This window comes from Siphateles boraxobius, unplaced genomic scaffold, assembly GCF_051911475.1.
Source record: "Siphateles boraxobius isolate OS27281-9 unplaced genomic scaffold, OSU_SipBor_1 11, whole genome shotgun sequence".
Lineage (NCBI taxonomy): Eukaryota > Metazoa > Chordata > Actinopteri > Cypriniformes > Leuciscidae > Siphateles > Siphateles boraxobius.
Window position 1 is genome coordinate 17,563,341 of NW_027508711.1, and position 14,289 is coordinate 17,577,629.

General features: G+C 36.5%; 2 protein-coding genes across 11 annotated transcripts in view; one reads left to right on the plus strand and one right to left on the minus strand.

The window, feature by feature from the left end:
- Nucleotides 1–14,289, plus strand: part of LOC143703835 (rho GTPase-activating protein 26-like) — a 494,068-nt gene that overhangs the window by 133,677 nt on the left and 346,102 nt on the right. For 6 of the 7 annotated variants that reach the window (XM_077197298.1, XM_077197307.1, XM_077197324.1 and 3 more), the window contains 2 exons: nt 1,263–1,354; nt 1,824–2,766. The exons of the other annotated variant lie outside the window; for it this stretch is intronic. In XM_077197298.1, coding sequence (XP_077053413.1) covers nt 1,263–1,354; nt 1,824–1,912 — 181 coding nt within the window. In that variant the 3' untranslated portion in view covers nt 1,913–2,766. Of the gene's footprint in view, nt 1–1,262; nt 1,355–1,823; nt 2,767–14,289 lie in introns of those variants that run through there. 7 annotated transcript variants of the gene reach the window in all.
- Nucleotides 3,451–14,289, minus strand: part of LOC143703878 (glucocorticoid receptor-like) — a 75,566-nt gene continuing 64,727 nt past the window's right edge. For all 4 annotated transcript variants that reach the window (XM_077197363.1, XM_077197371.1, XM_077197359.1 and 1 more), the window contains 3 exons: nt 12,812–12,942; nt 9,056–9,213; nt 3,451–6,607 (listed from right to left, as the gene is read on the minus strand). In XM_077197363.1, coding sequence (XP_077053478.1) covers nt 6,455–6,607; nt 9,056–9,213; nt 12,812–12,942 — 442 coding nt within the window. In that variant the 3' untranslated portion in view covers nt 3,451–6,454. The remainder of the gene's footprint in view (nt 6,608–9,055; nt 9,214–12,811; nt 12,943–14,289) is intronic.

Sequence of the window (14,289 nt, forward strand, 5' to 3'; positions counted from 1 at the left end):
GCGGGCCACCAGAGGGTAGACCCGCGGGAATCAGCAGTTCACTAGCGGGCACCGTCATTGAAGAGGGGGGCTGGGGTCGCGGACACATAGTCGGCGCCTTGTTCCAGACCGTAACCCTCAGATCACCCTGGCCACCAGCCGCAGGACGGGGGGTGGATGAGGGGACTCTCACTCTTGCGAGTTCACGGAGTCTCGACCGTAATGACGCGATGGTCATGTTCCCACAGAGAGAACATGAGTCATCCACGAGCGCTGCTCTAGCATGATCAATGCCCAAACATACTATGCAACGCTCGTGCCCATCAGAGTCCGATACCAATCTGCCGCAACCAGAAGTACACGGGCGAGACATCTTTAAAAAGACGTGCCACGTGTAAGCTCTTTTAGTGAGAGAAAACTCAAGTGTTGAAGCACCCGGGGAGAAACGCACCGACTGGCAGACCACTGCAACAGATCAGCAGGAAGCACGCTCTCGCCGTAGATCGCCGTCACACCAACACTCGAGGTACTCGTTTGTAAAGCTGACAATTCAGAGATGGCTTGTGGAGAGAAGAATACACTTGGCTCCGAAGCGAAAACATATCTGCTTGCTGCCGGCTTCCTCCTTTTATACCCACGAGGTGGGGCGGAGTTACGCCATGCAAATTCCGCAGACCCATGGCATTTCTTTGCCATTGGCTCGTTTTGTAATACTCGAAGTTGATAGGCTTTCTAAGCGAAACCCCATTCGTCGTCATCCGACGTAACTCGGAGTGACAACGAAAGGGAACAGTTATTTTTTTAATTTCTAACAATGTTTCGCAATATTTGCAGCCGTGGTGAGCATAAGAGACTTCTTTTAAAAAAAATGTAAAAAAAATTTGTTCCTAAACTTTTTACAATTGCTGTATGTTTAATACATTTCAATTTTGTCATCTCTCCATGAGTTGTAATAGTGATCAAGAAAAATAAAAATATCTTTACGTTCCGAGGGGTGTATTCATTCATATATGAGTCCTGTACATGGTATCCCAAGATACTTCAAAGTCTAAAATGGTCCTTTAAAACATGTAAAATAATAATATTGTAATATTACCATGGCAACATTATGAACAACCCATAATAATACCATGGTAATTAAAAAAAAAAAAAAAAGTCTGCAAACTTAATGCCTTTGAATTGCCTTCATGTATTTTTCTGAGCAGATACTGATAGCATGCATTTAATTCAATTAAAATGTTGAATTCATTAATAGCCCTAACAAATGTTCTTTTCTTTTCCAGTACCCCGCTCCGAAAAGCACGTGCACTATACGCCTGCAAGGCTGAGCATGACTCTGAGCTGTCCTTTATCGCAGGGACCATATTCGACAATGGTACGTCTCCATTTTTAAACCTCAGTATCTGTATTATATTTGGTTAGTTGGGAAGGTTTGAGCCTTGAGCGGTGGCGTAGGAGCAGTAAATCAATATATCTGCTTTGCTCCACCTCCTGGCCCTCAACAGGGATCAGAGCTCGGACCTTCCACACTTTCACATTTGACACTGTGGAGCAGTAGATAAGATCAGTGTTTAATGAAACCTCAGGCGTGCTCTACTGCAAGATTCAATAGAGGCTTCAAATTCTCCAGATGATTTTTTTGGGCCTCTTTTTTGGGGGATAGAGTCAACTTCTATTAGAAACTCAGGGATGAGTCGACGGTATTTCTGGTGGTAATCAACATTAAGCAACATAGAGCTTAACTTGAATCTGGAACAGTTTTTCCTTTGGCACTGTAGAAATAAGAGGATAACTAGAGGATAAAGTTGTCAATACAATCTTCCTTTTGCATCTTTGTCTCATAGTTCATCGGTCAAGAGAACCAGGTTGGCTGGAGGGCACCTTGGATGGGAAGACGGGCTTAATTCCCGAGAACTACGTGGAGTTTGTGTAGACGCTTTTGGTTGGAGTCTTTGGCGAGGCAAAAGAACTGGATTTGTACAGAAAAGCCACATTAGCATGCCTGAGCGTGTCTGTCCGATGTTATGGGTTTTTGGCAGCTGTGGCATTTCTCTAGCATCATTGTCCCACATATCCCACAGTGCACTGCAGCTGTTTAAAAAAGGGACCAAGTTGTTGCTGCCGCTTTGGCCACAATCAAGAAACTCTTTTTAGATTTTCAAACAGGGCTTATCGTGATTTTTTATTTTTTTTATAAATATGTGAGCACTTCCTGGTTCACCATGATGTAATATGTGTTCAGTTTCTATGCAGTCTGGGGCTTTTTGAATGTGTTTTGTGTCTTTCAGGTCCTCGTAACTGTTTTGTTTAGAACTACTAAGATTTAACTGTTAATTATGGGATGGGGGGGGGGGGGGGGACTATTGCACTCTTTTGTATATCAGGAAGCAATTAAAAATTGAATTTAATTTCTTTCTCCTTTTTTAGCATGTAAGTGGAAAAGCGTAAATTATTTCTTAATGTGAATTAACATCATGTAAACCACTCTTATTTAAGCATTATCTCTGAAGAGATTTGTGTTCTTTTGGAGTGTATTAACATTGTAAATAAGTGACAATTGATAAGGTATAATTTTTTTTGTAAAATGTGAATTATATATATATATTTGTATTGTAGCACACTAACTTAATTTTTTTGATAGCCCAATTGATCTTTTTACATTTAAAAAAAAAAATGTGTACAATTTTATGAGCCTTAATCTTCTTTAGAATATTGAATAAATAAAAACATGGTTCAGTTGTTTTGATTTTTTTTTTCTATTCAATAAAAATTTCATTTAAATACAAATTGATGTTGATTATTATTATTATTATTATTATTATTTTGTTAGAAGTTGCTTGGTTTAATTGGAATACAATTGTTTCAGAAGAAATATTGTACAGGTCTTTTTTGTTGTTGTTTTTGGGTTTTTTAAACGACAATCGGTTCCAGAACTTTGCGGATCAGATATAGGCTTGAGAAGAAAATAAACCAGCATGTCCAAGTGTAGATTTGTGTCAACATTCAGATACAATGGGGAAAAAATAGCAAATTAAGAAACATTGATTTCACAGTATAAAAAACACACAGACCTCCTCTGAACAATTTTTATCCAACATTTAATCAAATATGTGTAATGATCGACATTGACTACAGGAGAGGTGTAATACAGAAATCATACAAAACTATTTTTCAAACAAATAGACATTGTATATCCTTTACATTGGATTACTTTTACATATAACTGAAATGCAAAAAAAAAAAAAAGACTTTAATGAAAGCCATATACCAGTGAAATATGATTTGCCCTTAATCTTTAAAGATAGTATTTGCATGAATTTTTTGTACAAAATATACTATGTCAAGCCAGTATTAGAGTAGTGCAAATTCTCAGGCTCTGATACATTACTTTTACACACAGCTTTATTTATATATATGTATATATATTTTTATATATATATATATATATATATATATATATATATATATATATTTTTTTTTTTTTTTACTAGTTACGCTTTTATTTTTTCAGCATTATGTATGAGACCAAAGCCTAAATCTTTATAAAAGAAATAGAAAAGGATAAAATAAAGTACTAGAGTTGGGTAGTAAGTGCTACTGTAAAATGTAACTGCTTTAAATATTTATTTTTCTCTTTTTTTTTTTTTAATCTGCGTTGCTTTGGTCACTCTGTTGCTCTATACAAACTATACTCGCAACCCCCGACTTCTAATTTTAAGCTGTCATTCTTTAAAACAGTGATTACTCGTATATTCCCTATAGATTTATAGAATTTGCATTTACATATAACATCTGCAATACAGTTCTTGACACAAAAAAGATAGCAATACAACTTTATGTATTAAAATTTTGTTGTAAAATGATGTGTATATCAAAGTGTATCTGTGTAATTATATTTTCGTTTTAGTTACTTTTAAAAATGATCAATGATTACCAAACAAAAAAATATTTTTTAGACACTTCAGCTTTTTTCTGAATTTATACAACCTCTGGTTTATGGCTCACAAACTCCCTTTGCAAGGCCTATTGTGAAACAATTAGAAAATGCGTCATCTCACAAACCTAGCGAGGAATTTGTAAAAAAATAAGTCTCGTAAAATACGCTAAAATATGTGATTGGGATTTTTACCGTGTACATTTCGATTTCATGTTACATTAATGAAGCTGTTGGAAATGAGCGTTAAACAAACAGTAGCTTGGTAACACACCGAACACTACAACACACACCGGATCCTGTGACATACGCCAGGTGACGACAATCGGCTACATTACTGGAAATGAACCATTAACCCTGCGCTCACCATGAGAGTTTTAATACTGTACATGGCCATAGTGGCTAAATAAATGGCTGAATCTTGTCGAATGACCAAATCTAATTGTATTTTTTTTAAATAACATTGTTAGTTTAATCTTTGAATGTTCAGTTTTCTTATACACTCAAACAATGGGAATTCTAGGTATGTGCAGGATACTCAAGTGCAACACTGAAAAGAGGAAATATTTCACCCAAAAATTTAAACTCTGTCTCTATTTACTCACCTTCGTGCCGTTCCGACCCCGTATATTCAAAGAAGAGACTTCGAAGAATCTTCACACAGCACTTTTCAATACAACAGTTCATAGTGACAGAAAAATAACAGCATGAGCTTGGAACAACATGATGATGAGTAAATAATGACAGACTAATAACCATTTTTCATTTTTGAGAGAATTATTCCTTTGGGCTAGTAATGAAGCTTAGCTGGTGCAGACACCCTGAAGCGCAGTAACACACGTAACAACGAGCAAACACACGTACTCGAGCACGAGAACAACAAATGTTCCTTTTGTTCTGATGTTGTGGGTCGAAACTTGTGGGCCTCATGTGGGTTACCAGATTTAGAATAAGCAGAGCACATTCCACAAACATTTCAATCAAGATGGTTTCCAAGGATGGCAGAAAATTAAATGCATGGACAAATAATCCGAGACGCACTTAAATAAACGCACAAACATTCACACAAAGACGTGAACAGACCACAGTCGAGAGGAGGGGAATGCTGGGATATGCGAATCTGAATATGGCCAGAAGGGACAGGAATTTAACTAAATAACCCTGAATTATCCTCTGATTCCAGGACTTACCAAGTGCTGATGGTCATTCATTTTACGTGAACCTGAGCTCATAATTAACATACAAACTAAATTAATTTAATAATCAATTGTCAATATAATATGCTTACATTTCAGTTAAATAAAAAGTTCACCTAAAGAAAATTCTTTTTTTTTTCAGTGCTATTTTAGTATAATTGAGATACTATTCTGTATTTTAATTTTAATTGTAGTAAAATAGGTTATCTTTTAATATCTTATTTAATATATATAACAAAAAAAAAGTTTCTCACCCTCATGCTATTCCGGTATGAATTACTTGTTTCCGTGGAACACTGATTATTATTATTTTTTTCATAATAATGGAAGAGAGTGAGGACCGACAAAGATTCATGAGCGAATTATTCAAATTTACGAATGAATGATTTGTTTATGAATCGGACTAATCTGGTTCTCACCGAAGTGGTACATTTTCAGTGAATAAAGACTTAAATTTAGCCTTTAAACCTGAAACACACAACATGAGTGGTATATGAGCCACTTTAACAATACATTTATGGCGCTTTTGTGTATTTTTTGAAGCTTGAAAGCTCCAGCCACCATTCATAGCAGCTGAATTGAAAACTGCGACCAGGAAATTATTTAGAATTTCTCCTTCTGTGTTCCATGGAGAGGCATACAAGATTGGAACAACACGAGGGCGAGTAAACGATGGAAGAATTTGCATTTTTGGGTGAACTATTTAAAAAAAACAAATAAACAACTTAGTATTTGCTGCCAGTCATGGAACAGATCTTGATTTGAGTTGAATTATCAAATGGCATTTCCACGGTGCTGCATACATACTTGTTTTGGAACTTCGATGAGATTGAAAAACAAAAAAAAGGGTCTCATGTTTCATGGGCTGCTTCAAACTTTGAGCACCTCAGAGGACCGTTAAGCTGCCACCCTACAGTGAACCAAGAGGCAGGCTTAGACAAGAAAACAGACGTGAAGAATGGGAGTCGTCGACATAAAGTGTGTATGCCAAGTCATTGCGTTAGCCTGAGAAATGTCTGAAATTGATTCGCAAAGCGCAAAAAAGGCACATTTCCCTTTTTTTGATATACCTTTGTAAACATTTCAGCAGTGTACATGCAAAAAAAGAGAAAATTTCGCTAAAATATGTCTTTCTGAAAGTCATATTCCGTCTGCTCCGAGTACATGACTCTGCTTTGTCCTTCGTCCTGCTCCACAAACATTTGTGAAGAGCGAACTTCACCTCTCTTCTCTGAGAATCAAGCGATTGCTCAATTCCTTCAGGATGTTTGGGGGCAAGCGGGCAGGTTGGACTGGCGCTGGTAAGGGAAGGGTGGCGTTAAGGCATTGTTATGATCTAAGGCAGTCATTTCTGATGGAACAGAAGAGGCTTGACACTCCCGTCTTTAAATTTTGGTAGCTGATGGCTGATGATCTCTGCCAGCATCTCAGGAAACTCCACGCTCAGAGATTTATTCACAAACGTGTAGAAACAGAAGTCGAGAAGCCCCTCCACCATCTATGGACAGAAGTAGTATTTCAATAGAGCTTTTACATACATGGCCCAAACAATGCAACCGCAGGACAGCATGTGTCCTCCAAAAGGGGGGGGGGGGGGGGGGGGGGGTTCTGCTGTTTTATTATTGCTTCTTTGAATTTTTTTTTTTCCAAATCAAGTCATGTGGTGCAACCGACATAACATTAAACATTAAATAGTAGCATAGGGACGACAACTCCAGACCCTCAAGACTGTCTGTCAAGGTCAATAAGTAAATTTTATATGAGATTTTTATTAATGTTTTGGTTTGTTTAGGTAGTAAAATGCCATGTGGTACAACCTCCAAGTTACTTTAATGCATGATATGTGTAAAAAAAAAGGCTGATGACAAGTTTTTCTGTTGGGCCGTTACGTGTCAAAAGCGGGACCTTTACTTTGATAGAGCCGAGAATCGTCTTCTGTAATATACTGTCTTTGTTGAACAGTTCTGTCTAATAATGAAAAGGCAAACACTATAATACTTTAAAGTATTCTTCTCAGCATTCAGTTTCCCCGGAGGCGCATTGCTTGTTGGTTGAGTCATGTAAGGTGGCGTTCACATTTCAGATAATCACAGCACTGTTGTTTTGTTCCTGAATGAATCAGTGTTTTTGAATGTGATGGTTGAATGACTTGCTCATAAATACCATCAGAATCGTAAACAATACCGTGATACAGGTTTTTGGTCGTACCACCCTGCAGTAGTATCTTCCTGCAAAATTCAGCTCCAACCCGATTAAGATCTTCAGGGAAATCTGAAAGTTGTAGGAAGCTCTCTAGGGACAGGATTGGGCTTTAAAGCATTTTTCACTTCAGAATGAACATTTATTCTCCCCCACTTCATCCAAGATGTTCATGTCTGTCTTTCTTCAGTCGAAAAGATATGAAGGTTTTTGTGGAAAACATTCCAGGATTTTTCTTCATATAGTGGACTATGGGACAATGGGAACCAACGGTTTGAAGGTCCAAATTGCAGTTTCAGTGCAGCTTCAAAGATCTCTACATGATCCCAGCCGAGGAATAAAGGTCTTATCTAGACAAACCATCAATCATTTTCTTAAAAAAAAAAAAAAAACATTTATATAATTGTTATCCACAAACGCTCATCTTGCACTAGCTGTGATGCGCCACACATTATGTAATCACATTTAAAGGTCACGAGTGTTCCGGTTCAAAAAGGTAGGCTAGGGCAAAAAACTATGAAAATCATCCGACATTGTTGTTTTACCTTTAATTTAATTTAATAACAATAATTTTTTTATAAAGGGAATTTGTCTTAGGCAGAAGTACCGACCTAGTGTCTGCAAAAACTATGTCACGCGTGACCTTTCAATGTGATTACGTAATGTGTTGCGCATCACAGCTAGTGCAAGACGAGCATTTGTGGTTAAAAAGTATATAAATGTATTTTTTTTTTTTTTTTTTTTTTTTTTTTTTTTTTTAAATGATCGATGGTTTGTCTAGATAAGACCTTTATTCCTCGGATGGGATAATGTAGAGATCTTTGAAGCTGCACTGAAACTGCAATTTGGACTTTCAAACCGTTGGTTCCCATTGTCCCATAGTCGACTATATGGAGAAAAATCCTGGAATGTTTTCCATAAAAACCTTAATTTCTTTTTGACTGAAGAAAGAAAGAAAGAAAGAAAGAAAGACATGAACATCTTGGTTGACGTGGGGGAAGTGAACTAATCCTTTAATGCAGTATGTGCAATAAGCAAGTCACACGTGTTCAAGTCTCAAGTAAGTCTCTAGTCCCTACTATCCAGTCTCAAGTCTCTAGTCCCTACTATCCAGTCTCCAGTCTCTAGTCCCTACTATCAAGTCTCAAGTAAGTCTCTAGTCCCTACTATCAAGTCTCAAGTCTCTAGTCCCTACTATCCAGTCTCAAGTCTCTAGTCCCTACTATCAAGTCTCAAGTCTCTAGTCCCTACTATCAAGTCTCAAGTAAGTCTCTAGTCCCTACTATCAAATCTCAAGTAAGTCTCTAGTCCCTACTATCAAGTCTCAAGTAATTCTTAAGTCACAGTGCAGACAAACCAAGCGCGTCAAGTCGAGACCTGCTAAGGGTCAAGTCAAGTCACAGCACCAAACAAGAAACAAGTAGCCAAGAGTTTATATTGGCTCCGACCGCCTTAACTTCCTTAACTTTACATGTATACCCTAATCTTAATAATAAATTATTATAATACATATTATACTTATAAATGTATCAAGTTCTTAAATTTGCGACTCGTATCAAGTCATGTGACTCGAGTCCCCCACCTCTAGCAATAAGTATGTAGGCCAAACATTTGCAATGTGCTGACCACACTGTTCCATACTTGCATGAAGCGTTTCTGGCCTAGCATGTTTTTCTCTCTTGTATGCGCATCAGTGCCAATAATGTGTCTTGTTTGTGTTTGCTGATTGTAAGAGATGCCCGCTTACCTCCTGCATGGTGTCCAAAAGCTTAGTGAGCTGGTAGAACCTCTGCCAGTTCTGGCTGGAGTTCTCCTCTCGTTTAACAATGGCTTTTCCCAGCTCCTTGATGTACGACATGCGGATTTCATCAAACACAGCTTGGCTTTTAAGGCCATCCTTTGGTACTGTGAAAACAGATGGGGTCAGGATTAGACATTAACATTACATTATTGCCTTTTAATCAGGAAAATATTCCAAGGAGTAGCAAAGTCTGTAAGTCATTATGTCATTAAAGAATCAGAATTAAACAAATTCCAATACTAAGAGTGCATTCACACTCAGGAAAGCTCTGACAGAGCATTTCACAGATAGGAACATATATTAACCATGTCAGAATTGCCCTACTGACTTAAAATCTGCACATCAATCTTCATCTTCATGTTATATGTATATACACCTTTGTGCTGAGACACATCATAAAGCTTATTACAAGAGACTACACCATATGTGAGGGTTCCTCTTGCAACGGTCCTACCGATTCACGTATAACTCAAAGGAAAGTATGCAAAGCTGAGTCCCCGAGGCGTTCAGATCAATGGCGTATAAGCCAGGGATTTGAGGCTTAGGGACGCTGGATTCCAGCCCAAGCAAACACAAACAAACCTATGCAAAACGCAGAAGACGTTGATAGTCTTGGTGGAATTATATCCTGATCTCTAATCAGATAAGACAGCAGGACTTCACAACTCATCGGAAAGTACGGCTGTTTGTCAGGATATTTACTGAATTTTGTGCAACAGAAAAATATACCGGGATAACCTGGCTCTCGAGACTCCCCTGCTAGTTCACGGTTACTGATATGCTAAAGCCCGCCGGCACGTTGACGTGATTGGTAGTTTGTGACGTAAGAAACACGGCGATTTCAACATATTAAAAACACCACAAAGACATATAAACAACATTAAAAACTGGATTTTCACCACAATACTCACCGTTTCAAAGGGATATCCTCAAGACATAAACAATATGTCTGTTAATAGGACTTAAGTGTGAAAAAAAAAAAAACTTACAAACCTCTCCTGTGTAAAGTTATATACAATTTTAAACCTTTGTTTGCAGAATGAGCTGTCATAAACCCTAAAACGACTGTAAATACGATGGTTTGAGGGGGTCATGAAGTGAATTTTTTATTTTGTTTCCTGAGGACACGTTGTTAGTAGGATTTTTACGTCAAAAACTGTCAATTTAAAAAAAAAAAAAATGCTCTACCCTGATTTTAGCCCTTTGATTTGAGCACTCTGTTTAAATGGGTTTCTCTTCAATGTAAACGCCCACTGCTGTGATTGGGTAACATTGTTGCATATGAAGTAAGTATTACATGTGGAGCTCTTTTGAAAACTTGACTAGTTTTTACTATTACAGCTGCCTAGATTAACTAATCATGGAAAGTCTTGATTCAGCATTATATTTAAATTAATATACTTTAAATAAAAGCTTGCAGCACTAAGCATTTTAGCCAATCACAGTCATGTCTGTTAAGCACACAAATGAGCTCACTAGTACTACTTGACTTTACTTAATTTTCATAAGTAATCATAAAACTAACACAATGCAAGCACAATGTAAATATAAGATATTCATTGATCAGTGTAGACAGTGTCATTGATTATAACCGGAGTTTTGGCGAGTGAGAGTTTTGGAAAGTTAAAGGGAGAATTCTTTTTCCCAAAGAATCCTCAGGTATAACTCAACCTCACGGTGAACGCCCAGCACAATTAATGCCATATTGCAACTCGTTATTTATTGGTTGTTGCATATTTGTTTGTTTTTAGTTGTCTATAGACCTAATAAAAGTTACTCTTTTTGAAATGTTATTGAAACATTATAATGATATTATTTTTTAAATAATATATACATATTTTTTACTATGGCTCCTTTGGAAAAATGCATAAACCAAAAATTCAAAAATTTGGTTATTTGGTCAAAAAAAGCTATTTGGTCAAAACAGGTTCCCAGCCCCTGGTGTCGGCAGTCTTGTGCTGATGCATTCATTTCTATTACATAATAAAAAGTAGAAAACGAGTCATTGTGGCAGCTTGGTTTCAATAAAAGCTGTTTTTGGACTAACAAGGAAGTTTTAAGTTCTGAAACCTTTATAGTACAATGACCTCTTAAATGTGAAAAGATCAGGGAAAATTGGATTTCTCAAGTCACAAAAAATGAAAATGAGGAACCAGTCGCAAATGTATTCTCGTAGTATGTCATATACATTATGTCATAAATGCTGTTACTTGTGCTTGTCTTAAACTCGGAATATTCATTTTAAATAATTTTGTATAGAAAATGTTTCAACATTTGGCTGTTAAAAGTGCACGACCACAATTTATTCACAACAATCTGTAATGTAATTAAGTGTTAAATTAAGTTATGTCCATATATTTTAGTTATAAAAAGAACAATGTAATGATGTTCAATTATTTGTTTATTATTATTAATATTATTATTAATTAACAGTTTATCAAGTCAAAGAAATTACATAATATCCAATTTGTGTTATTATGCACTATACAGTAAGGAATTATATACATATTTTAAATTAATATTGTCTGAGTGTACTTGGTTTAACTATAAACCGATAGTTGATAGGAAGCATAAGTGGACCAACCAGCGGACCGATCTCATTGGACAGCATCTGAAATGTTTTGGTCATTATGAAATACCTGAGCAAAGACTGTTGGTTCGGTATAATTATCAGAACTGTCTTACAAGACTGCGTTCCCAAACTGAGGCGCAAGTAATTTATTATATATGAAATTATTACATTCAGTAACTTCTCCTACTGCAGCAACTTCCATTTTTCTTAGTAATATTTAGTGCCAGTTTATCAGGAAGTGACGATTTTGTTCTCTTGGCTCACTGGATGGAAACGGTGCATTATTTGCAAATGTTTTTTATGTGAAATTCTGATTTTGTGCACAAGTTAAATTTGCAACTTTGGATGGAAACAAAGCTAATGTAGAAATGGTTAAATAAAATCAGAGAAATTACTTCATGAATAAAAGCAATTTCATTTAGAGGCAATAAAAGTTCATCCTGATGTTTGCTTTTTCTAACATTCCAGGATTATAGGGAAAAAAAATGTATTTAAATATTTTATAAACAATATTTTTATAGACAACCTGTTGAAACTCAATTACTAGAGTTTATCCAAGGTAGTACATTAACAAGCATATGCGCCAATAAATAATATACTGGTTACACTTTTACATTTTAAGGTGATGTTGTTACAGTGAAATTATACAAATAAGTGGCTACTCTATAATTAGATTTAAAGTTAGGGTTTGGTTTAGGGTTAGTTGTTTGCTATTATGCATAATTTACTGTTATTACTATAGTATGTACATGTAAGATTAGTAACAAAGACACTGTAAAATAGTGTCACCATAATACCAATATACTATGGGAAATCTGCATAGGACAGTAATACAGTGGCCTCAAAATCTAGTTGGAGACTGAAGTCACATGAATGCATTAATTCATCCTATGAAAGTATCCACAGGTGTATTTCAACACATTAATTATGAACAAGTTCCACTGTTGTCTGATAAAGTGTCCAAATACATAACTTATACATTGTGTTATAATTTGAAACCACAAAATTGTGAAATATGTGCTTTCTTTAAAATAAACATTTTTTTCAGTATGACTTAGGTGTCAAAATACTTTTTGAGGTCACTGTAAGTGTGATATACGTGTGAATTCTGATGGCCGCTGGTACAATACCTGTACTGAGGAGGAGAAGCACTTTCATGCAGAGATACTCGTCGTAGGAAACCTGCAGCCGGACCAGCTCACTGGCAATCTGCAGCATCTGGTTACACTGGTCACCCATGTAGGGCAGTTTCATCCTCTCCCTTTAACACACACATATGTATATTCTAAAAGCATTTCACAGAGAGAGAGAGAGAGAGAGAGAGAGAGAGAGAGAGAGAGAGAGAGAGAGAGAGAGAGAGAGAGAGAGAGAGAGAGAGAGAGAGAGAGAGAGAGAGAGAGAGAGAGAGAGAGAGAGAGAGAGAGAGAGAGAGAGAGAGAGAGAGAGAGAGAGAGAGAGAGAGATAGGCCAAACATCATGGCAGACAAAAGAAACATGACAACTTGAAATGGTTTTAGCATGATAATGAATATGGCAATGTAAATGTATTTGGTCTTGGTGGACTAGATCTTCTACGCTGCTGCTGCACAAGTATGAACTTGCTACTGCTAATAGATACAGAGACACCCTGCTGTGAACATTAGGCAGCTGCTGCTGCATAAATAAATCCCGTAGCAGATCTAGGCAGGTGGAGCTGGGGAAGGTGAAGGGTTTTACCCTACAGCAAACACTGAACCCGACTATTTAAATGTTGGGCAAGCAATCTCATTGGCTACAGGATCAGCTGAGACCACCATGCGGTAATGATGTGATTGCTTGCAGATTTCATGTAAAGGACAAACAGTCTGCGCCATCTAGAGTTTTATGACTGAACTAGATATTTATTCTAACATCCGATAATTTTATCTTTGACATGGACATAAAGCAGCATGCCTGTGAAACTATACAGGTTTAATTGACGATAGGATTATATATTGATAGAAAAGAATATGCGATATAATGTGCAATTTCCAAACTGACAAATGCAACACGTAGGATTTGCATTTCCTAGTTGTGCATCAAATGTTTCAATACCCAGAAGCTGTCATTTCTCACATAGCATTCCATGCAATACATATGACTGAATAATATAAAAACAGCTTGTGTAATTCATGAAATGCACGTTTTACTTTGTTTTGTATTTTTAAGACATTTATGAAAGCGACACATTTGGAATAGACGATATTTCACTGAACATGCATTTATTTTTTACATTATACAGTTGAACAGATTTCTTTTTTTAAATATTATTAACTTTTAAAAAAATGTGTATATGTTAATTTAGGAATGCAAATTGTATTATTTATATGCAATAAAGCTCCTAAGGCTGCTACAATAAGCATGTCTGAGAAAGAAGTAGTTGACGATTTGCTAACTTTTGTGAAGTTCAATGGACTGAATCTTCACACACCATGTTCCATGTCCAATTCAATTTACATTTTCGTCCCTGTAGGACCAGAGCTAACATCTCAAATGTCAGCGCACAGCCCTGCTTTGCTCATTACTCAGATATCAAAAGACCTAGATTTCCATTAAGAATAACCCAAAGGAAACACTTACACTGAAATAG